This window comes from Pinus tabuliformis, chromosome 1_1 (genome assembly GCF_031772625.1).
Source record: "Pinus tabuliformis cultivar Carrire ecotype Pingquan chromosome 1_1, CPIR1, whole genome shotgun sequence".
NCBI classification, from domain to species: Eukaryota; Viridiplantae; Streptophyta; class Pinopsida; order Pinales; family Pinaceae; genus Pinus; species Pinus tabuliformis.
Window position 1 is genome coordinate 311,896,772 of NC_142297.1, and position 25,755 is coordinate 311,922,526.

Sequence of the window (25,755 nt, forward strand, 5' to 3'; positions counted from 1 at the left end):
TTGCTCTTCTTCCTTGGACACTAGCTTGCATAGTGACCCAGTTCCCCATAGTGGAAGCATTTGACCTTGGAGAGGTCCTTCCTCTTCTGTTTCTCCTGCTTTCCCTCAGATGCTAGGGCAGCATCCTCCTCTTCCTCCTTGATTCTGAAATCTTGCCGCTGCTTCTCGCCTTGGTTAGCCTTCTGATCCCATAGTTCCTCCCAATCTGGAAGGGTCGACCTGCCCAGTATGCTCTAGACAAACACCTCCCAGTCTTCCGAGACTGCATTCAGGGCCTGTACTCACCATCAATTCTTGCTCCGACGTGGCCCTATGGAAGTCAGCTGATCTCGAATCTCCTTCAATCGACCGAGGAAGGTGTCGATCTGTTCTCCCTTCTACATCTGGTATGACCGCAACTGATTTTCTAGTAGCATCTTCCTCTGCACGGAAGTATGCTGATACAATTTCGTTAGGGCCTCCCACATCACATTTGCCGTTTCCTTTTCGGCAATATGTGGTACTACATGGTCCTTGACCCCATCAAGGATGATGCTCTTGGCCCTTGCCATTGCCTCCTCGTACTTGTCATTCTCAACCGGGTCAACTGGGATCGCTATTGTCTTCAAGGTGAAGTGCTTGAGACGATTCCTGTCTAGAACGGACAAGATTCTGGCCTTCCAGACTACGAAGTTTGAGGCTCCGTCCAGTCTGTCCTAGTCTCTTACCCTGTTCACTGCCATTTTGCTGCTCCTCTACTTCCCTTCTGGAAGTTCTCAGTGTGACTCTCTCTGAGCCTCGATTTCCCTCTTGGAAACCCCTCTGCCAATGTCGAGATGCCCCCACTCCGATCGTTAGTGCAGTTGCACCACTGATCCGGATTTCTTGGCTAGAAATCCTCGACAGCAACTCCCTCCTCCTTGGTCTTGCCCTGTTAGGTACTGTTCTGACCACAGTACCCCACCAACTTCACTCCGCAACTTACCCACAACCTTCTATGCTTCAACAAACTAAAGGTTAGAGCTTCTAGGCTCTGCGCAATCCCAGCGACAGCAAAATCTGAACCTCCTGGCCCCGGGTGTCAATCCTTCCTGACTGAGAAAGATGACTGGGCACTGCATAGGTCAAGTCTGCTCCTTTCTGCCACTGCGCTGATCCTTCTTCCGACTCAAACTTGATGATATAGGCATTGCGTCACCCCTTCCTTGTTGCTTTTCCGCTAGGAACAACTTTTGTCACTCGGGACAACTATTTCTGCTGCTACTGCTCTGCTCGGCTGATGCCCTCAGTTCTCCTGTGATCTGCAACCATGCTCTGATACCATGTTGGAATTTTTAAGTCTAACATTTAGAAATCCTTCATTTACTTTTCTGATTTATTTCTGCCTACTTGTTCTGTTTAATTAACAAGTTATTTACCATGTAAATACTGAAAATAAATACAAGTACATGCTCAACACATTACAGATCATCAACTGAAGAAAAAACAAGCACACAAGTGACACCGTTGTTTTTGGACTAATGTCCCCGAAAAAACCCAATGCGGGAAAATCGGTGCAGCTCTCTGAGGGTTTTATTATTAAGCAGTTTCATAATACAATCTGGGTGCTAAACCGGCTCACCCAATAGAGAATGATCTTGGCAGTAGTACCTCTCAGTCGGAGACAAATATTCTGGCTAAAACCTCGGATGAGCAATCCCACAACTCTCAGCTCCAATCTGCGCCACGAAATCTCTAGCGTCTGCCTCTAGGGACTACGTCAGCCTCTTTGGCCCAGTGTCAGCCCAATTTTGCCTCAACTCACCATGCGTCAGCCTCTAGAGGCCCCGCGTCAGCCTCTAGAGCCTTTGCGTCACCCACGCTAGCTCTCTCTGGCATTGCGTAGCTCCTGGCTGCCTCTGCTTGGGCCCTGACTGGCTCTACGTGGCCTCTAGGTGGCTCTGCGTCCCTCTCTCTCGGCTTCTGCGCTGATGCTATCGTTACCCTCTCTGCCTCCCTGTTTTGTATTCACTGCCCCTCAGCTGCAACTCTGATCACTCCTTCGATTTCCTCAGCAAGCCCTGCCCCAAAAAAATCAAATTCTTGATCAACTCGGTGTGTTCTCCAAGTGACCCTCAAGCCTCCTCTTATACTTTTCTCGTTGACAATTCGATGACCGAGATTAAGTACCTAATCAATGGCTAAGATTAACTTTGGCTTGATCCATGACTTTTGGACCCTTCTAACACAATTTTATATTAATTCACATTAATATTGAATTAATATTTTATTTTCCCTAAGTTTAGACTTAGTGACTCCATTAAAAATATTAACTATTTTAATATCTCCCAAACTGTTTAGAATCTGCCCAAACCATGTCTAGATATTGGAGATCTCATGTGCTTTAGCCTCTCCACCAATTTTCTTGGCTAGAGCACATCCAATGCTACCCCAAATCAACACCAATCCCAATGACCAATGACAATCAACCCAAAGAATGAAGATGAACATAAGGGATGGATGGGAAATACTAAGTATGGATTATCTCTAACAGGCTATATCAATTAGTGCCCCCTATTGGTACCCCTCGTAAACCATAAGGCCTTAGAGGAGATATCGTTGGACTAGGGTCAAAGGCTAACCTCCCAAGTGAAGTGTTGGAATAAGGATGCAATCCAAAACGGTCAGTCATTCAACTTGCCCCCCTAATTCACATTAATATGCCCTTTTTTGGTAATGTTGTCATTGATGCCAATATGATGACAGACCCTAATTGCAAACCCTAAATGCACAGAAGCCCTAGCAAATTTTAAGACTTGGAGATCTTATGTCAAAAATTGCAGTTTTGGCAAGCCTACTTGAAGCCTACGTAAGTCGGCCTACTTGAACCCCAAAAGATGTGTCTATTTGTAATCCAAGCAAATGAGTATATATATAAGCAATGAGCATTTCAGTTAGGCATCAAGTTCGGTCTGAAATCAGAACATAATAAGTGCAGAAGTACGAAGATAGAAGGTCTCTGTGAAAATTCCTAAACTCAGAATCCCCACTGCAACAAACTGATGTTACTTCTCTTACTTGTTAATCCATGCAAGTTATTCACTGTGTTCTACAGTAAATATTGAAGCAAATACAACTACACCCTTCACTTATTTAAATAAAATGCGGAAACAAGAAACTGAGCAAGAAAGAAATACAACACATCTACACAAATATTTTTGGACAAATGTCCTCGGAAAAATCCAGTGTGGGAAAACCGATGCAGCAGCTGAGGGTTTTATTATTAAGCAGTAGTAATTTATGAATACAAACTTTGGATGCCTTCCCGGCAATCCAGTTACAAAGAATATCACTGACAGAGAGATAAGTGAGGTTACCTCACATTATCACTGGAAATCCTTGCTGATCTAGCCACTGAATGCACTGCCCCTGGCTGCCTCTGCACTGCCTCTACGCAGTCACTGTGTTAGCCCAATGTCACACCCTTAGGGGACAACGTCACCCCTTCAATTGATCGACTTGCTACCCAGGAACTTCGATTTTCACCTCTGGGTCTCACACCCTGTCTCCCGACTTCTGCAATCGATTCCTTCAACAAATTTTCGGATTCCCTCTTGGCTTCTGTGTGGCTCTGCATCAGCCTCTCTAGCTCTGTACTGCTTCTGTTGGATCTCTCTCTGCCTTCTCTGCTGAGTATTCTCCAACCAGGAAAGATTTCCCTTCGGATACTATCCTTGCCCCTCACTGCAAAAGATCACTATCGAAAATCTCTCCTACAGTTGCTCCGCTTCAGAAAATCTTCCCTCTGTATCTTCTCCAAGTGCCCATCAAGCCTTCTCTTATAATCCTCTTGCTGATCAATCAATGACCTAGATTAGATTCTAATCAATGGCTAGGATCATATCGACTTGATCTCCACGTTCTTCTAGAAGTTTCACCCATAGTTTACATTAATACCCATTAATTATTTTAATTTCCTAAGTTTAGACTTAGGGATCCATTAAAAATAATTAACTATTTTAATAAAACTGTCTCCGAGTGGAATTTCCCAAAACGATTTTGGGTATTGGAAAATGCATGTGTCCTAGCCTCCTTGCAAATTTTGATGCTAAGAGCACATTCGATGGTACCAAAAATCAACAGTCTCAACAGGAAACAAATTTGAAGACAAGTCATCTTTGTTTGTTATATTTTTCGGTCTGTAAACATATATTATTCTTGATTTCAATGCCCTAGCCTTGTACAAAACTCAACCCTAAATTGATCAAGCCCGAAAAGTAAGGAAAGATCTCATACCAGGCTTAAAACATGGAGTTTATATCTCAGACCCAACCTAGACTTGGAGTTACAGAGCTTTGATTCATTGCAAACCTTGGCCCTGTGATTTTTGTCTATTTTTAGGCCTGGAAGTCGACCTTTTACAAAATTGAACTTCGACGTTTTATAGTCCTCTGCAACTCGGCCTTTCTCAGAAAGGAATTGCAGTCTCGGACCAAGCTCAATAGAGAGGAACACACCTTCTTTCATGCTCAGAGTTGATGCTTATACTTCAAAATGAACTCAAAACTAAGGAACAAACCTTAGACTAGAAGTTGTAGTCACAGACCTCTTGAAAGAATTGAAGTAACGAACTAGATCTCAGATCTAGGAGTGATCTCAAACCTATTAAAGTTGCAAACCATCTTGAATTTGTTAAAAAGTTGTAGACCATCACAGACCTTGTCTCTTTTATAGTGTGTTTGATTGAGAGCAAAATTTGGTTCTTGACATCTTTCTTAAAGGCTTACTAAAACTAATTGAAGGAGCTTTGAAAAGAATTGATTGTTAGAGCATTCTTGAAGGCATTGTTTGGACAAAACTTGGTCAGATTGTTGGGTATATCTTGAGCATATTTTGAAGGCATCATTGAAGAAACCTAGGAAAAGATCATGCCTCTTGGAGTAGACAAAGCATTGTTGAAGACACGTGGTTTGGGCATCATTTGAGAGCATTGAGAGTAGTATATTGAGTATTGTTTAAGGCAATCTTCTTGAAGACTTGTTGACCTGTGAAGACTTGTTGACATATGAATACTTGAAGACTTGGAGATCATCTTGAAGATCAGATTTGGAGCATACTTTGAGGAGTATTGACTGGACCCTCTTGGAGCAGCTTATTAAAGACATCTTGAAGACCTATTGAAGACTAGTAGAGGCTGATCTTGGAGTCATTCTTGGAGACCTTGATGCATGATTGAAGCCCTCCTAGAGTAAATTGTTTGGGTATCATGAAGAGTTTTGGAGACACCTTTTGTGATTGTTAAAGTTGTCATTGATGAACGAAGTGTCTTTGAGATTAATTGAGGGCATTGTTGAAGGCGATCTTGAAGATATTATCAAGGCTTGTTGCAGAAGATATTGGAAGCCTTGAAGAACTATTAAACCTACCTTGAAGAATAGAAGTAGAGGGTTGGAGCCCTAGAGGATTTGAGTCCTCAAGAAGACTAGGTTGGAGCCTAAGCCAGATAAGAGGGTTGGAGCCCTAGAGGATTGGAGTCCTCAAGTAGACCAAGTTGGAGCTTGGTGGTATAGTACAAGTTGGAGCCTGGTTTGATTGAAGATTAGAGTCTTCATCTAGGGTTGGAGCCCTGAAGTGTTATTGTACTTGAATTGTTGTAAAAAGAGGATTGGAGTATGCACCATTCTTGTTAATGAAATTATTCTTTTGTTGTACATTTTTGTATTCTGATTTATTAAGTGATGTTCACTGGCATAAAAGTAACAATTGTAAAAGAAATACTGATTCACCCCCCTCTCAATATTTCCAACACTCTTAACATTAAATGAAAGCACATAATTACTAAAATGGTCAAAGTACCTGTTGATAGGTGACCACCTTCCTTCAAGAAACATTTTGGATGGGAAAGAGCATTGATTGGAGCAACAGGTGGAGAGTTTTGACACAAATGTATTTGTAGACCATTGGGTTGATGGTTAGTTGGCTGTCATGCCTCATGAGAGGACAAAATTTTCATCCTTTAGGTTACCCACTTTTGGTGGGAAACAAGCCAAATTGTCACAAGGGATGTGTTGAACAAAGTGCGCGCACAATTAACAATGCCTCTCAGTGAGCCATAAAATTGCATCATATAATCCGCCTTTGTCTATCATGTGTAAAGATAATGGCAATTGAATGATACTTACTGATATCTGTGCATCAAATGACAATATTTAGCTCAAAACCATATACTTCAACGTATCTTGCATGGGCAAGGTCTTAGATCTAGATCAAAATCCTCATGCTACAGTAGGGATAACTAGCCTCTCGCAAATTTTTTTGTTTTCCCTCAATAACATCCCTAATAGCATGATCTTGAAAAGAGATTTGTGAGATTTTCTACCCATGCCTTGAAATTCCCTCCCAACACCCTTACTTATTCCCAGCACTCTAGTCTCCATCCAATTTCCTTTTGGACTGCTTCCTAGATCCAAGATGATATTTGAAAGGGTCACCTTCCAAAGACACCTTTGTTGCAATTTGGGATAAATTGGAACAACTGAAATTTCAAGGATCATACATCATAAGAATTTCAATCATTTAGAGAAAAATTAAAAGAGAATTTCCAGTTGGCACAAAGTTAGCTAATCTAGTTAATCATTTACTACTATGTGCAAAGGAAAAAATTGAGGTTGGCTCCATGATTTGCGACTCTCGTGCCTCATCTAGGTGGATATTATTCTAGTCTATCAATGGATAACTAACTTCCATTAGAATGTTCACTTCAACACTCTTCGATATTAGCGCCTCTCCTTACCCTCCATCAACTATAAATCTAAAACACACCCTCTTCCCTAACTTGTCCATCCTCAGATATCTTGAAGATAGAGCCATATCTACCCAATAATAGGTACCTTCCCAATCCCTAAGAATGTGCTATGTTCAAATCCATAATTTCCTTGACAGAATTCCTTCTCTTAGCCTTCATAACTGAACTAATAGAGATTGCATTTTGCTGGACTGATCTAGGTTTTAAGTATGGTTGATCCTTATATCCAAAAGCACTTGATTCAGATATGCCAAGGGAGAACAATCCATTGGAGGATCCCCTTGACAACATGCACAGGCTTCCCCTAATCATTTTCTCCCCTGCTAATACCATAACCATCAATAGTCTCCTCTTTCATAATCTTTTGCACATCCCCACAACTCTTAGAGGAATATCCATACCCATTCAAAGACATAACCATACCCGAACCAACAAGAACCACGACACTCAAACCCAAACCTCCTTTAAATCTATTCCATGACTTTTCTCAATTGACCTGATATTTGACACATGTTCCTTTTGAACTCGACACTTCGTAGCCTTTGGTCACAATCAATCTATGAGGACACATTTGGACATCCTAATTCCATCAGCATCTTAATGAGCCGGAAAAACAGATTCAAAGTTGGTGTGAAACAAAACTATAATAGGAATTGATTCTAATTGGCATCCCATGCCTCTTTCACACTATTACGGTACAAAAGTTACACTTAAATGTCTGATGAGAGAACAAATTTCTTTACCAAAAGATGGGTTGAGGAAATAGATATTTAATCATATACTTCTCAAAGTTTCTTTATTAAGCAAGGTTATGCAATATTATCTAAATTCTCAAAAGTGAAATACTGATATAAATTCAATACCTGATATACATGTTAATTTATTGTATGCTCAGGTTTCTTTTTGTCTTATTGATTATTGGATTTAACTGCAGGGCACCAACAAAAAGTTTTGGAATCACCTCGTGCACACAATGGGTATGAGAGCTTTAGGAGGAGTGAATCTGGTTTGCCTCAATCCTTAGCTGCATAGTATACTTTGAATATTTATGTTCTTAGTTCTTGTATGATTTTAGTTGTTGAAGTCATGTTTCACAATATTCAATTGCAATATACATGAGAAATGTAATTTCCATTATTGTAATCTCTTTGAATTTTAGCTTGTGGTGACTGTTGCCACAAATCTAGCAGGCCCAGAGCAAAGCCACATTGGGCTAGGGGCCAGACCTTATGGCAACAAAAAGTAATGATTGCCACTGTCACATCAGCAACCTTTCTCCTGCTGTTTAGTGGGATTTAAACCAAAAGGGAGGCTTCCCTAAATTACTTGTAAGGATATTCTAATACTCCTCCCTAGCAACAGGAGCCTGTCACAATTTCACATAGCAATGCATCAGAGTTCTTTCCCTGAGCATTGCCTTCCTCAAAATTTTCTTTAGTTTGTTCTTCTTGATGACCAGGAAAGGTCTCTTCCTTCTGTTTATGGTAATTATCATTGTCTGACCCCTTTTAAGCACTTTCAAAAAGCTTTATGAGATCTTCTTGTGCAAGGATCTTTTTTACGTCTCGTGGTTATCTTCATAGTTTTGAGATCTGGATCCTCGAAAATTGAGAAGTTGTTCAATAAAGCTCCTTACATAATATATCATTTTTGGGAAGAAAAAATATTTAAGCCACTTTGATTTTTTTCAAAAGATTCCATAAATAATCCTATCAATGCATCTTCATAAATCACATTATTTATTGCAACATATTTCATGACACTTACAATGTGATTGATAGCTGAAGATGCACTCCCATTAAATCTGGGGCAATTTTTATAACAATCCAGGCATAGGTGCTTTGGATATCCTTGGACATCCTGAATATCTAGGCAATGTTACATCTTATGCAACTCCCAGTGAGCCATTTCTTGTCCCACAAGATTTTCATAATATACAGATATGGATTCGCCAAGGTGAACTCAAAATGCCTTGAAAGATGCTTGCTTCACCCTAGAAGCATGGAATCATTTAAAGCTCAATGAAGAACTAGGTCTTTGTTCTTCCAATGGAGTTGCCAGATGAGCAGATCTATCCTTGTCTATGGGATAAGCTCTATCAAGAAAATGAAGCTTAGATTTCAGATTTCTAGTAGGTTGACTCGACTCATCCGCTGCAACACGCCAAAAAAGGTGCCTCAAAATCTAGTAGGATTTGTGAGAGGACTCACAAATCAAGAACTAGACTAAGATACAACACTGAGGTGGTTGGCATTGTCACTTTAACACTGCACCTCCAACTCTTTAGTGGAATTTCGCCACATGGGAGGCTTCCAAATATTACTATGTTGCACGGGGACCTATCCCCACCATAATTCATGACGTTTCCTTCTTTCCGATGATCCGAGGACTTTGGAACTCGTCAGAAACGTTCCAAATTTGTCGGGGACTCCATCCAGGACTTCAAGGCTGTCCCCTAGCCGTCCCTCGAAAAATCAAGGACTTTTTGGGGACTTCCAAAACGTCCCTTGATATATCGGGGACTTTTGGACGTCCCCAATATAATTTCAAGTTACAAGTTAAAAAAATATTATTTTTTCTCATTTTTTTACAAAAAGTCAAAATTTAATTGTAATTAAAAAATAAAAATTATGTTTTACCTAAACCCTAGCGCATACCTACGTTCTAAAACAACATAGTAACAAAAGTAAAACATGACCCACATAACTCATTTCATTTACCATTCAGCGACGATGGGTGGGTTCCAACGAGCGACAAGGTTACAGGCTGACAGAGAGAGAGCCGACTTTGCTTCATGCAAGCTTCACACAGGCATGCAGGTTTGCTTCACGAAAGGCAGGAAGACTTCACGTAGGTTTGCTTCATGGCAGGGGTTGCTTCAAGTTCACGCCCACTTGGACGTAGGGTTCAAGCTCAACAATGAGCATTGAGCACCCTTCATGCCTAGCAGCGAGCAACCTTCATGCCCAACAGCGAGCAACCTTCATGCCCAAGTTAGTTTAAACGCCCAACAGTGAGCAGTGAAACACAATTTTGAGTTTTTGGTTACCAAGCAGCGAGGAAGGCTAGCCAAAAGTCAGAAGTCGAGCCAAAAAAACGCAGGTTAGAAGGGCTGCAAAAATTTTAACTTTATTTTATGATTTATCTGTCATCACTAGAACCCATAAATGATAATTTTTTATTTTTAATCAGAGTTTTTAGTTTCTTGCTTGGAGCTATCAAAACACTTGGAGCAACTATGCAAGAAACTTGGAGCAACGATGCATTTTTGGTTTCCAAGTAAGTTTAAAATTTTATTTTTATTTTTAGTTTTTTAAGCAGTAGTATGGTCTAATATTTTTTTTCCTTAAAATTTTAAAACAAATCTATTGCATTTTTAAATTTCAGATCTCACCTCTAAAAACAAATCAAATGGACAACAATACTTCAACAATTGCTCAACCTAAGGGTGAAACATTAGCAGGGGCAACAAAAAATTCTGTTTTAATCAACACAAAGAAACCCTTGCTTCAGTTTGTCAAAAAAATCACCAAGAATAAAAAGAAAAATAGTGGTGGTTCAGAGGAGTGGGCATGCAACCTTTGTGGTCATAATTTCAAGGGAAGCTACACTAGGGTTTACCATCATCTTTTGTCTTTTCCTGGAGTTGGAGTAAAGGCATGCACTTGTCCCTTGGAAAAAGAGAATTTTACTTACTAAACTTCACATGGCCGCCACAGGTGGCATTGTAGAGATGGAGGAGAACAACTCTACTATCTTCAAAAAACCAAAAATTTTAAGCACATAAGAAGAGTACTCTCAAAGAGAAATCAATGAAAAAGATTCAACTGATTTAGGTTCCAATAAATCTAGTTCAAGTAAGAAAGGAAAGCTGTTGTGGCTGAGTGGTTCAATGTGCAACACAATAATGAGGCAGACGGTGCAGTGGCTGAATTCTTCTTTGCCAATGGAATATCATTTAATGCCACCTGTTCCCCTTAGTACAAAGAGATGATAAAGAAAGTCATTGCTGCTGGTCCATCATTTCAGCTCCCTAATTACAATAAATTGTAGACAACATTGTTAGATAGAGGGGTCACAAAGATGCAGGCGGTGATGGAAGGCCTTAAAAAATCATGGGTTGAATATGGGCATTCAATCGTCATGGATGGTTGGACAAATATTCAACAAAGGCCTTTGTTGAACATCATTGTCACCTCTCCAACTGGACCATATTTCTTAAGGGCAATTGATTGTACTGGAAAGAAGAAGGATGCAACCTTTCAGTATGAGGTATTAAAGGATGCAATTGAGGAGATTGGTCCTACAAACGTACTTCAAGTTATCACAGATGCTGCACCAGTCTATAGATTTGCAGGGTTGATGATTCAAAGCAGGTACAAGCATCTATTTTGGACTCCTTGTTGTGTGCATGCTTTAAATAATGCACTCAAAGACATTATTTTGGATGCAAGGGAGGTGCAAATGCTCATTTGCAACCACCATGCCTCTCTAGCTATTTATAGAATTTATGCAAAAAAGAAGTTCTTGAAACCAACAGATACAAGGTATGCCACCTACTATATCCTTCTTGACCGTATGCTAGAGGTGCAACATGCCCTAAAGGGCACTGTTATAAGTTCTAAGTGGTTTGCATGGGGGGAATCCAAAACAGATCACGGAAAAAAGGTAAGGCAGTTGGTGTTGAATGATGATTGGTGGGTTGATGTAAAATACATTGTCCCATTCACTGCTCCAATAGTGGAGCAAATCAAGTATGCAGATTCAGATTCCTTTTGCCTTGGGGAAATATATGAGTCAATTGATGACATGATTGGAAAAATGAAGTCCATCATTCGTCAAAGGGAGTCCTCTTTGGGGTTATTTAATGAAATCCAAAGGTTGATTGAAAAGAGATGGAACAAGTTAAACACACCTGTTCATATGGTCGTTTATGCACTTAATACAAAGTGGTATGTGGAGAGGGAAGGCAGAGTTCCACCGATAGATGACCTTGAAGTGAAACAAGGCTTTATTGATGCCATAGAAAAGATGTATACATCAAAACAAGCAACCATATTTCGAGAACAATTTCTTGATTTTTGCTTTGCTCAGTAGCCCCACTTTCTCTAGAGCCGCAAAGAAAGATTTGTTGGGTATGGCACAAAAAAGTCCCAGTGGATGGTGGAGGATGTATGGGGACAAAGCACCAGAAATACACACTCTTGCTATGCGTTTACTATCTCAGGTTGCTAGTTCTTTAGCTACAGAAAGGAATTGGTCTACATTTAGTTTTATCCACTCTATTAAGAGGAATAGGCTTACCTCTAAAAGAGCGGAGAAACTAATCTACATGCACAATAGTGTTTGCCTTCTTATAAGGAAGACTCCATAGTATTTACTGGGACTTGCAGTACAGTGGGATGTAGATCCTGAGGATGCTTCATAGATTGACGATGATGATGATGGGTCATCAATCCATACATGATTGGTTAATGTACAATTAGATGACATTGAGCTGTAGTTGCAAAGCATTGATGATGATGGGAGAGAAGATAATGAGGCTCAAGCATTTTCAGATAGACTTGATGCAGAAGATATGAATCTTTGAGTAGCTTCAGCCTTCATGCTACTATGGATATTGACTCATACTTTCTCTTTTGTTGTCTTGAGACATTTTGATTTTTCCATTTGGAAACTACACTAGTGACTTTTATTTTTCCATTTGGGTTCTTGGACTATAGTTTATAATTTATAATTCATGGTTTTCTAGACTCTTAATTTGGGATTTATATTTAAACTTTAATGACTTGTTCATGTTTATAGTTTATTAAATTTTAGTATTTACTTTTACGCTTTAGCTGCTATTTAAATTTTGAAATGATTCATCATGCATCATAGAATGATTATGTAGATACTAGACAATAGTAGATTGTAGGCTGTAAGTTGTAACACACTAATAGTACTTCTTAAGTTATGCAATGATGATGAAATTTGTTTTTGTGATGCACAATTCTCAATGATGATTATATACTATTAGTATTAGTCTTTAGTCTTTAGATTTATCATTTTAGTATTTTATTTTGTAATTTGAATTTCAAAATAGGAATAGTTCTAATTTTTATATTTTAATTTATCATTTTGATTCATGTTTATGTTGTATTACTAAACTTTATTTAATTTAATTTTTTTAATAAATATAAAAATTAGTTGCCGCACTTGCCGTCCCCAACCCGCCGTCCCTTGAAAATTTGGGGGTGCACTCTAGCCGTCCCGTAAACTTGTCCCCCCATCCCCCCCGTCCCCACAACCATTGCAACATAGCAATATTAATTACTTAATGGTCTTCTAAGTCCATAGGTTCAAGTGATGCATGTGAATTGCTTAAGCAAGGTACTTCTTAGTTGGATTAGGGCACAAATCTTTATGTCAAGGAGCAACATACCATGAACTAAGCCTTGAGAAGAGTATTTGAGGCCTAGGGTTTCAATATGTAGTTCAGTAAAAGTATATCTAAGACCACAAGCATAATGAATGTTTACTTAAAGGTGTGATCAACACTAGGAGATGGTAAACCTTCAACAAGCCCTAAGTTGAAGCCTTGTATAGAACTAGGGTTTGCTAGGGCACTAAATACCCTAGGGTTGATGATGTCAATTCTAATGAGGAAATTTTCACCATGAACAAAGTTGGATTTTAGGTTTGTGAGGTCAAGCAAGGTGAAAGAATGCCAAATCAACTCCAACATTTCAATGGCTCAAGCCCTAATTGAATTTGGCCGTTGTCCTCGCCTTAGCAGCTTGCCTTGAAGGGCTGAAAAAGTAAAGAGAAGAAAAAGGTAAGGGTTTTCAAAAGTTTTTTATCACCAATGGGGTTCCAATGCCTTTCCATACTTTGGTAATGGAGTCTTAGGGGTTTAAGCTATAGAGATATCAAATTCATGGATGGAGTAAGGGGGAGAACTCTAGTTTTCACTTCCAACCCTGAACTATCTTTTTATGAAGGGAGAAATGAACTAGAAGAAATGCCGTGTAAGAGGTCTTCTAGGGATTCCAAGGAAAATATATTAAACATGCAACAATTCACCTTATCTTTCCAATAAAAAATTGCATTTAGTCAAGGAACAATAGAAAAGCCTTAGAAATATTCCATTACATGTAAAAGCATAAAAGATATGCAATAAATACTCACAAATTTTCCAAGGAAATGGATTCTTTCAACCCCAAAATGATGTCTCTAATATGTAAACTAGTCTCCAATAGCAAAAACTCCTCAAAGGTCACATCTCCACAAGTAGCGAAATACAAGAGGCTAAGTCGAGCTCTTTCTAAGGAGGCCGGAATCCCCAAAGATGATGATGAAAAAATGAATGGAGTGATCCTCCTCTTATAGGAGGCCTATCACTTCCATTGATCCAACTAAAGGCCCCTAAATAATTTTAATTTTGAGTAGACACAAAGTAAATGGGTTACAAGCCAACCCAATAGCTCAATAAAATAAAATATTCCAACATTTTCTCACATGTGTGAGCGGTATGCCCTCTCTAAGCATGGCGCCATGCCCATTTAGGGTTAAAAATTCTCCAAAAGTGCAATACAAGGGCTGCATGTGTCTCTAAGCATCATGGTCAACTGAGGAAAGGTCCTCAAATCAATCTTCAAAACATCTCTGTGTGTCCAAAAGCCAACTTTGGGTGCGCTGCGTCATCTCCTTGGGTGCCAAGTAGACAACGTAGTGTACTCTTTCTCCACTGTTGGGGCTTTATAATGCAATACAAGTCTTCCCTAATCATCTTGGGGATGATCAACATCATCTAGGCTCTGGGTCAAGGCATGCCCATCAAGTAGTGTCAAGGCTAGCACAGGGAAATGATGGGTCCATTGGATACATCATCATGAATCCTGAATGCCAGGAAAAATGAGCTCAGTGTTCTAGCATCTGGGGGTGCTCTGGGGTGTCCATTGTAAAAATTTCACTACTGAAATTCTATTGCAGTAATTGGAATTAATTCTTCTAACTGTAAATTAAATTAGTAGTTTATTGCTACGACAACAAAGAATTAATCACACTACAATATTCACACAATTAAATACTGCAGAATATAAATTGGAAACTGAGAAAATACTGGCACACAAAATATTACACAATTATTTTTGGACAAAAGTCCTTGGAATAACCCAACTTGGGAAAACCGGTGCAACAACTGAGGGTTTTTATTATTAAGCAACTGTGAAATAATATGAGTACAATCTAGATGCCGCAGACTGGCAATCCTACAGAGAAAATACTCGCAAAAATCTAGTGAGGAATTTCCCTCACCCCACAAGCAATCTGACATTACAGACAGGCCTCTAAAACACCTCCACGAATTGCCCTACGTCACCGTCTGCGCAAGCACAAATATGTAGGAATTTACAGGGTAAGTTCCTCAGACAGAACACCAAAGGACACCGCTCACAAACAGATCACAGATCAATACACCAGTGTTTTGACGTGGTTAAAACCCTCAAAGAGGGAAACAGTCCACGGCCTGAGCCAACGCAGCCACTTCAGGCAATTTATTAATAAAAGAATGAAAATTTACATATGCTTCTCTCATAGACAGATTACCCTACAAATGACCCTCCATGCTCTTTAAATAGAGATCATGGACCAATCGGGTGTTAAGCCACGGATCAAGTGTCGGTAATACCGAGGAGAGAATGAACCGTCGGATCACTACATATCGTGACCGTCGGATTGTAAGTTACAAAATGTACATAGTAAAGAAACACACTTTACCTAACTCTATACTAGACCAAGTTGTACTTAACTATTTCCTATGTGTCGGAATATCCTAACATCCCCCCTTAAGAACAACTTGGGATAGGATTGAAGGATTTACAAATATGACACAATAGGAGAAGGAAGGAGGCACTAGAGCCTATCCCCCCTTAGTGACAACTTCCTGAACTCCAACCATAAATCGAAGTTTAGTGAACTTCGCCTCTGTGAGAGCCTTTGTAAAGATGTCTGCAACTTGATCATCTGTTGAACAATATTGCACTTCAAGAACATGGTCGTGAATGAGCTTTCTGATGAAGTGCATGTGCAGTTCAATGTGTTTGTTGCGCTGATGTTGGACTGGATCTTTGCATAGCTGAATGGCACTTTGATTATCACACCAAAGTGTAGTTGGATGTTGCTGCTGAAAGCCAAACTCTGACAGGATCTGACGAAGCCACAAGGCTTCCTTACTAGCTTCTATGGCACCACGATACTCTGCTTCTGCTGAAGAAAGAGAAATGGCACCTTGTTTCTTGCAAGCCCATGTAATAGGTCCTGAACCAAGAGTGAACACATAACCTGCAGTAGACTTCCGATCATCAGGGTCACCAGCCCAATCGGAATCAGTGAAACCAACCAATAGAGGAGATGCTTCGGCACTGTAATGAATCCCAAACTGAATTGTACCTCGAACATAACGAAGTATTCTTTTAGCTGCTTTCCAATGACTTTCACGTGGGTTTTGCATAAACCGAGCAACAAGGCCAACAGCAAAGGAAAGGTCAGGACGAGTATGGGTTAGATACAAAAGTTTTCCTACAAGTTGACGGTATAAGGTAGCATCAACTTCAGGAGAAGTACAAGTGATTGAAAGTTTGACTCCAGACTGAAAGGGAGAAGGGGCTGGCTTACAGTCTTCCATGTGAAAATGGCGTAGAATATCACAGGCATACTTGGACTGAGAAAGGAAAATACCTTCCTTGGATTGCAAGACTTGAAGACCGAGAAAATAATGTAAGTGTCCTAAGTCTGTCATTTCAAACTTCCTTTTAAGGCTAGACTTCACATGGTTTATAAGGTTGGGATCACTACCAGTCAGGATAAGATCATCAACATAAAGAACAAGAATGATAAGAGACTTGCCCACTTTCTTGGTGTAGACAGTATTGTCAGAATGACACCTAGAAAAGCCATTTTCTAAAAGAAAGTTATCCATTTTGGCATACCAAGCTCGAGGAGCTTGCTTGAGACCATAAAGGGATTTCTTAAGCCGACATACAAGGCTGGAGTCTGTTTGTATAAAGCCAATAGGTTGTTCCATATAGATTTCTTCATGCAAGTCCCCATGCAAGAAGGCGGATTTAACATCCATCTGATGGACTTCCCATTTGAAAGAGGCAGCAAGGGAAAGAACAAGGCAGATAGAGTTCATTTTGGCAACAGGGGAGAAGGTTTCAGTATAGTCAATGCCTTCAACTTGTGAAAAACCCTTAGCAACAAGACGAGCTTTATGTTTATCAACTTTCCCATCTGGTCCATACTTGGTTCTGTAAACCCATTTGCATCTAACAAGTTTTCGTCCCTTTGGTAGAGGAACAAGATCCCATGTATCATTTGCCAATAATGAATGATATTCTTCATTCATAGCTGCTTCCCAATCTGGATGGCCTGAAGCTTCTGCAAAGGTGTCAGGATCATAATTCACTGAAGCTTGAGCCAGTAAAGAAGAGGCTCTCTCGAACTGAGAACGTGTACATCGCTGATCTGTAGGATCACCGACAAGATCACCTGCTGCATCCCGAGTAGCACGGACCCATTTTGGAAGCTGAGGAGCTGAAGGAGGATCCTGAGAAGGTGGGGGAGGATTTTCATCCTCGCTTTCATCATCTGAAGAAGAAATATTTTCAAAAGTAGAAGAGATAGGGAGAGGTGGCACATCCGCCGAACTAGGCTCGCAGGCCGATATATTTTCAGCAAACTTTACATCTCTTCTAATGATAACATTTTTGGACTTAAGTGGAATAAGTCTATATCCTTTGACATCTTCAGAATATCCAACAAAAATACATTTTTCACTCTTAGGTTCTAAAGCTTTATGTTTCTCATCTGGAATATGGGCCCATGCTTCACTTCCAAAAACACGAAAGTGACTTACATCTGGTTTGATTGAGCTCCATGCTTCTTGTGGAGTGATATTCTTTAAATCCTAGTAGGAGTGCGATTTATTATGTAATTTGCACAGTTAATTGCTTCTGCCCAATAATTAAGACTAAGTCCTTTAGATTGAAGCATACAATTAGCCATTTCCTTTAAGGTGTGATTCTTCCTTTCAGCTACACCATTTTGTTGTGGAGTATATGGAACAGTATGTTGCATTTGAATTCCATTCTCAGTGCAAAAGTTGATGAATGTGTTTTTAACATATTCTCCGCCATTATCAGATCTTAGCTTAAGAATTTGATGTCCAGATTGTTTTTCAACAAAGGCCTTAAAGGCCAAGAACATGTTAAATACTTCACTCTTGAGTTTTAAGAAGTATACCCAAGTGCGTCTGGAGAAATCATCAATGAAAGTTAAGAAATACTTGTAGCCAGAGAATGAAGCAACTGGAAGTGGACCACATAAATCACTATGCACAAGCTGTAAAGGGGCTGAGGCATGCCAAGAGGCACGTTTTTCAAAACTGTCCCGATGATGTTTTCCGAGTACACATCCGGAACAAACACCATCTCTGCAAGATACCATTGGAAGACCTGTCACCATATTTTCTTTACATAGATTCTGAAGAGAGCGATAGTTTAAGTGACCAAATCGCTCATGCCAAAGTTTGCTCACTTCATCATTATGAGCAACAAATACTGAGGGAAGATTTGATGACCCAAAGTTGTGAAACTTATACAACCTTGTAGAATCATCAGCAATGCCAGTAGCTAAAATCTGTCTAGGATCTCTTAGGTCCTTAATTACAACATCGTGAGGTGAAAATTCAACGATTTTACCTTCACCTGAATGGGTTATCTGATATACAGATAGAAGGTTGCAGGATAAGGTTGGAACACATAATACATCATTAAACTGACCATTGTCTAGATGAACAGTTCCAGTCCCTACAACACTAAGAGATCTATCATCACCAACATATATATTTTTGGTGTTACAATCATTTAAAGAAGAAAACATGGCTTTGTTTTTGGCCATGTGATAAGAAGCTCCAGAATCAATGAGCCACTCATGAGAATGAGAAGAAGAAGATACATTTAGTGCATAGCCAGACCGAGATGCTTGACAACCACATGCAGAAAGTGCCATTCCTGAAGATGAAGTTGAAGTTGAAGATTGCTCCAAATGGATGTTATGCTTCTTCATTGCTGCTTCCAAGGCTTCCATCTTCTTAAAGCATTTGGATTCTAAGTGGCCATCTCGATTACAAAAGTTGCAATGTCTATCAGTCTTCTTCCCTTTGTTTTTATTTGTCTTATCATTTTGTTGAAATGATTTTTCATTTTGAGGCGGAAATTGCTTAGGACCCTTGTTTGGTTTAGGACCATTCTTTTTAGGATACAACTTCTTAGGATTCTTTGGATTTGGTTGCTGCTGGGCGGCTAACGCTTTCTTAGAAGAGTTTCCAAGATGAAGAAGACCAATGTGTAAGAGTTTTTCTTGTTCTCTTATTAGAGAATCACAAAAGGAATCAAAGGAAGGGGACTTGTAGGCTTGTCCTTGAGAAATGAAGGCTTCTCTTGTAGAATGGAAGGTGGAAACAAACACAGAATAGGCTGGTCCCAACTTAGTAAGAATGGAGTAGATAAGGCTACTATCTTCTTTCTTAACCTTAACACCTTCCAAGAGAAGTCTAAGGGTCTTGAACTTGGACAAAAAATCTTCAATGCAAGAAAAATTATTGGGGTCCAATGTAAGCAATTCATTTTCAAGTTGATGGGCTTTAAGTTCATTTTTAATTCCAAAGACTTTAGTAATCTGTTTCATTGCTTCATCAGGAGTATCAAGTTCTGCAATATGGAATCTAAGATCTGGAGAAATAGACATCCCTATCAACTCACGTGCTTGGTCTTGCCTATTTTCCCATTTAGGTGCCTTGTCTTCATCTTTCGGTTTGGTCTCTTGGCCTGTGGCTATTCTGTAAAGACCTTTACTTCTAGGTAAATCCACAATGTAGGACCACCATTGGAAGTAGTTGGTGCTGTCAAGAATAACTTGGCATGGGCTTTCCATTTTAAAAAAAAAATGAAGCTATAGATGCTGAAATTAAGTGTTTCAATGGAAAGATCTCGAAAAATTAGGCTGTTTAAAAAAAAACGGTTCTGAAAACGGCTTCTGGATGAAGAAGTTATGGCTTTTTGAAGAAAATTTGATGAAGTCGCCAACGAAGTGCGAGAATGCGCGGAAATGAAAAATCTGCCCCCACAAAATGGAGACTTGAACCCAAGACCTCTACTCTCATAAATTAGCTTTGCACCAAGTGAGCTATACAAAAAGAGAGAGAGAGAGAGAGGGGGGGTTGATGCTTTGGGTTGCGTGCTTGCTTTGAGAAAGCTCTTTTTCCCTACAAAACAAAAAACACAAAACCCAACACGAACATACAAAAAAAACAAACCTTGCGGCTCGAAGTTAGCTTTAGCCGGAAACTAGATATTTTCAAAAACGAACCTTGCGGCTCAAAGTTAGCTTTAGCCGGAAACTAAATATTTTCCTCAATGTTTCTGATTTTCCGAGATCACACTAAGGCGCAGTGGAAAAGAGCATACGCATGAGAAAAATCCTTCCTTTCTGTTTCTGATTTGCCCAGATCGCACAGAGTCGCAGGGCAAAGAGCATACGCAGAAATGAAAGGTATAGATCCGGTAATAAAAAAGGCTAAATAAACCGAAACCGAAATAAACAGAGAGAAAATGACTGTAAACTGCAAATAAACACTGTATACCTCCAGATCTTAAAAATGACGCAGCTAGGGCTACCGGAAACCTTTTCGCGTGAAACGAAAGGGGTTCCTCACTGGAACAGATGCTCCCAACACAATAGAGCAGTCCTCTCGGCCCGAAAGCAGTCAGAAACAGTAGATCTAGGAAACGGTTGTCGGATGCAGTTCTACCGGCTTCAGATTTGGATCACCAACGGACGCGGCCCTCAAATAGCTCTGATACCATGTAGGAATTTACAGGGTAAGTTCCTCAGACAGAACACCAAAGGACACCGCTCACAAACAGATCACAGATCAATACACCAGTATTTTGACGTGGTTAAAACCCTCAGAGAGGGAAACAGTCCACGGCCTGAGCCAACGCTGCCACTTCAGGCAATTTGTTAATAAAAGAATGAAAATTTACATATGCTTCTCTCATAGACGTATTACCCTACAAATGACCCTCCATGCTCTTTAAATAGGGATCATGGACCAATCGGGTGTTAAGCCACGGATCAAGTGTCGGTAATACCGAGGAGAGAATGAACCGTCGGATCACTACATATCGTGACCGTCGGATTGTAAGTTACAAAATGTACATAGTAAAGAAACACACTTTACCTAACTCTATACCTAACTCTATACTAGACCAAGTTGTACTTAACTATTTCCTATGTGTTGGAATATCCTAACAAAATATGTGCTGCTTGGATCTCACACTGAGCTGCCTCTTCAACCTGCAACTAACTCTGGAAATGTTTCTCCCGGCCTCTACGAAATTTTCCTACCTTCGAAACTTTGAAACGAATTCTCGAATCTGCAAATCAAACTGCCTATTAGAGGCTTCTGCGCAGCCCTTGTGAACCCTCTCTGTGGCTATCTCTGCCTCTCTGCAATATACTCTCCAGAATTGGAAAATCTTCCTCTGGATCATTGTCCCTACTCCTCTCTATCTCTGCTTCCCTTCTCTGGCTCTAACTCTTCCAGAAACTGCTACTGCTCTTTGAAAAATCGGATTGCCCAAGGAAATCGATCTCAAGTATGTTTTTTCCATCTACCCATTGATCTCCTCTTATAATCTCCAGTTGAGACCCCAACGACCAAGATTAAAACATAATTGATGGCTAAGATAATTTCTGGATCGATCTGTGTGAGTTTCTAGATGATTTACACCTTTCTTAATTAATACTGATTAATTAACCCCTTTTTCTAAGTTTAGACTTAGGATCTTTAAAAATAGGCTAATAATCTAATTGAGACAGTTCTAGGTGGAATTTCCAGAAGCAATTTTGGGTTATGGAGAACTCTCGTGTTTTAGCCTCTCCACAAAGTTTCGAGACTAGAGCACCTCTGATGCTACAAAAACTAACATCCATCAACTGTCGAGATCATCAAAGTGCCCAACTCTTTGCTATAGAAGAGAAATGCTACATTTGCAAGGTCATCATGCTCTTCAGAAATGCACTATGGCCTAGGCATCATGTGCAATAGTGTGTCCTCAAGGCCTCAGCTACTATGTGCATAGCCACCTGGAAAAACTATCTCAAACTCAAGTGAAAACAACCACTTATTAGATACAATAACCATACATGCATCAAAGTGGACCATACTTAACTGTTAAGGGCATAATAATACTTCAAACCGAGATCACCTTCATATATCTAACTAGACCTAGTCCCGTAAAAGTGTTCCCTACCTTTGTAGAGGTGGTTAGATAATCAACTCTATTAAGTGCTTCTAAGCCTGAGGGGGAGGTGGCATTTCGATGATCAACCCTTCAATCAATAGGTGCTAGTGACAATAGGTGTCAACGAAGGTGAAACTCTTCATGGCTAAGTGCCATGGCTAGGGGACTAGCTAATGGAGGTCCACATCCTCAGTGTATAGATGTAATCGAGGGAGCAATCATCAGGCATGAGTTACCTGCTTCCTCAACTTGCTTTTTCCATCCCTGTGGTATGCCTTTTACTTCTTTTTGATATTGCTTTTATATGGTGCATAGCTCAAGGATCAAAGCTTTCTCTTTATGATGTAGCATTTATTTCACCCCTTACGATGAGTAAGCTTCTCGCTTATCAAGGTTGGGACATGCAAGGGTTCCTTATGATGAGATGGAGCATCAAGTGCTTCAGAACCAGGTGATGGCTAATGAGGGGGGTAGAGCTCATGCTAGGCTTTTTCCCACATGCTAATTATGTCTTGGTCAACCTTTTCATTTTGACTTTTCTTTTCCTTTTATTGTGGCCATCTTATGCTTTTTTATTCTCTTAACTGCATCAACCTCTAGGGCAAAGTTTTTGGACCCTGTTGTGACCCGAATTGTACACCCAATGCGACAACGCTCAGGGCAAGGGTTGTTACTCTGATCCTTGCCCACACACTTTAAGTTATCTCCTAAGTTAGGCTAAGGGGGGTGGTCCCTGAAGGTAAAATGATGAGGAACTTGTCGAAAATCAACAAGTTTAGGAGATACAAATGAATGTCCTAACAACTTTATTTAAATTACAAGGCAAGTAGGATCGGTAAGCACAAATAATTAGATAATTGAGATATACCAGTTGGCAGTGATAGACCAGTGCCTTAAAATTAGTAAATACTTGCACAACAAAGATTAATATGTCAAGCTACTGGACAGACAAGTGCTGCAAGGATGAAATGCAAAATCTTTCCCAGATGAAATGCCGGATGTAATCTAAAGTGAAATGCAAGATCTTGGTTTATTTTAGTTATATGCCTAGTCCACCTCAATTGTTTTGAAGCAAGTCTCGCACAGGGTTGTAGAAAGAAGTCTAGGGGAAGGAGGCTAAGGCCTCATTAATGATACCTACCTTGGAGTTCTAACGACCCAGATGCCTCCATTCCTACAAGGGATTGCTCGCAAGAGAACTGCAAGGTCACCTGTTTTAACCTCAGTGCAAGGGTCAAGCGTCGCAAATTGGGAGAGAAGGTGGCCCTAAATATCTATCAACCAAGCTTATGCTTGGAGGTCAATTTTAAATATTTACTTCTATTCTAGAATGAAGATGCAAATGATGACAATATTGGCTTACTTAAACGAGACACAATTATACATCAATGCTTCAAACCACTTGTAAGATCATTAAATGTTACTTCAAAAGAAGATTACAAGAATGGCAAATGCGATTAGTGAAATACTTCAAGATTATCCAATGAAGCAATGCTATTATGGTGAAATTTATGTGCTTATTAGAATTCCTCTTACTTATAATGTAACAATTAGGAACAAGAGAAACTTAAAGCACAATAAGATAAGCATGAGGAGATTGCTAACAATGATTAAACAATGTAGTTCAACAGGAGCTAATCATGCAATATAATTTGCAAATGAGAAACACTTATGCAATGCAACTAGATCTAATCATGCAATGATATTTCTAACAAGAGAAAAGCAATTATGCAACTATGAAATGCATCTAGAGACTAGGAATGCAACAAAGAGGTGAGAAAAACTTAGCTACCCCAACAAGGCTATCCTCAGGGTAAGGGAGAAATCAATGCCATCCAATACACCTCTTAGCACAAGATGATCAATTTAGGAATAAAAATTGCACCAAACCTTAAGAGAATATCATTGTCAATTAGAGCAACCCATTGTCAACACGAAATCAGTGACAAATGAAAGAGCACAAGAGCTAGAACATGTTGAAATTTCTAAGTATTACCTGTTAGAAATTTTATCTGTATTCTTCTAGTTTATTTATCCTATTTGTTAATTACGAACAAGTTATTTAAACATATAAATATCGAAATAAACACAATACAGTCTCAACCATCTACAAATCCACAATTGAAAGAAATAGGAAACACACAAGTGACACCATTATTTTTGGACAACTCGTCCCCGACAAAACCCAACTTGGGAAAATTGGTGCAACAACTCTGAGGGTTATTTTATTATGCAGTCTATCCTTGAGTACAACTGGGTGCCAAACCGGCTCACCCGACAGAGAAAATAATCTGACAGTAATACCTCTCTATTCGGAAGCAGATATTCAGAAAATCTTCCCCACAAAACCCTCTCTAGCAACCTCTGAAGCTCAGCATTAGCCCACCTGGCCTCAGTGTCAGCCCACAACCCTCTGCGTCAACCCTCTGAGGCACTACACAACCTCTATGACCTTATGCATCACTCCTGCTGCCCTTTGCGTGGATGACGCAGGCCCTTTTGGCCTTTGCGCAGTACCTTCTGGCTCAGCGTGGCTCCCTCTGGCTCAACATCTGCCTCTCTCTGCTTTTGCGTTAGTCTCTCAGCACTATCTCTGCCTCTCTGTCTAGTACTCACTGCCCCTCGTTGCAAACTGATCACTGATTCGACTTTTTTTAGCAAACCCCGCTCTAGAAAATCGAATGGCTGATCACTCTGGTGTATTCTCCAACTGACACTCAAGCCTCCTCTTATACTTTTCATGTTGGTCCTTCAACAGCCGAGATTACATCTCTAATCAACGACTAAGATTAGATTTGGCTTGATCCATGTCTTTTGGAACCTTCTAACCCAATTTTATATTAATACCCATTAATATTTTATTTTTCCTAAGTTTAGACTTGGGAACTCCATTAAAAATATTAAATATTTTAATATCTCCCAAACTAGGTAGAATCTGCAGAAACCATTTCTGGGTCTTGGAGATCTCACATGCTTTAGCCTTTCTACCAATTTTCATGGCTAGAGCACATCCGATGCTACCCTAAATCAACAGAACAATGATTAGGCCTTTGTTAGTTAATGTGTGATGTCTTTAGGTGTTTTTATGCTTATTATTGTTAGATTTTAGAGTGATTAGGTCATTGTAGATTTTGCTTCAGATTTGATTATGTTATGAGGGTCAACAAAGATGGATGATAGGATCAACACAAAACCACAAGGCCTTGCAACCTTCCTCCAATCACTGCTATGTCAATTCAAGCAACCAAAGGATAATGTTTAGGCTCGAAAAATGCAATGTAGCTCTTCTAAGTACCTACAAACACAATAGTTAGCTTCTGAAATTTTATGATAAGGTCCTCAAACTCTCACAGCTAGGGCTAGAGGAGCCACCTAGGGCTGCGACCAAGCCTAGATCACTGATAGGTCTAGTTTTAAGTCCCAAATTGCAACATCTTGGCTAGAAACAAGTGCCAAAACCCTTTCAATCCTTCACAATACTCTTGCAATCACAAAGTGTTAACCTCAGACAATGAATTAGAACTTCAGATGCTTGTAGCTAGGGCTAGAAAGCCTTCTAGGGGCTGCGACTAATGTGAAAAGGGCCTTTAGGCCTACGAGCTGCAGCTAGGCTAGAAAAGGCCTATTAGGCCTGCGACA

The 25,755-nt window shown here is 39.8% G+C and overlaps 1 protein-coding gene across 4 annotated transcripts in view; it reads left to right on the forward strand.

Annotated features, from left to right (window-relative positions):
* LOC149212795 (uncharacterized) overlaps positions 1–25,755 on the forward strand; it is a 165,102-nt gene that overhangs the window by 91,415 nt on the left and 47,932 nt on the right. For all 4 annotated transcript variants that reach the window (XM_089391906.1, XM_089391909.1, XM_089391905.1 and 1 more), the window contains one exon: positions 7,698–7,769. In XM_089391906.1, the coding sequence (XP_089248032.1) occupies positions 7,698–7,769 (72 nt within the window). The remainder of the gene's footprint in view (positions 1–7,697; positions 7,770–25,755) is intronic.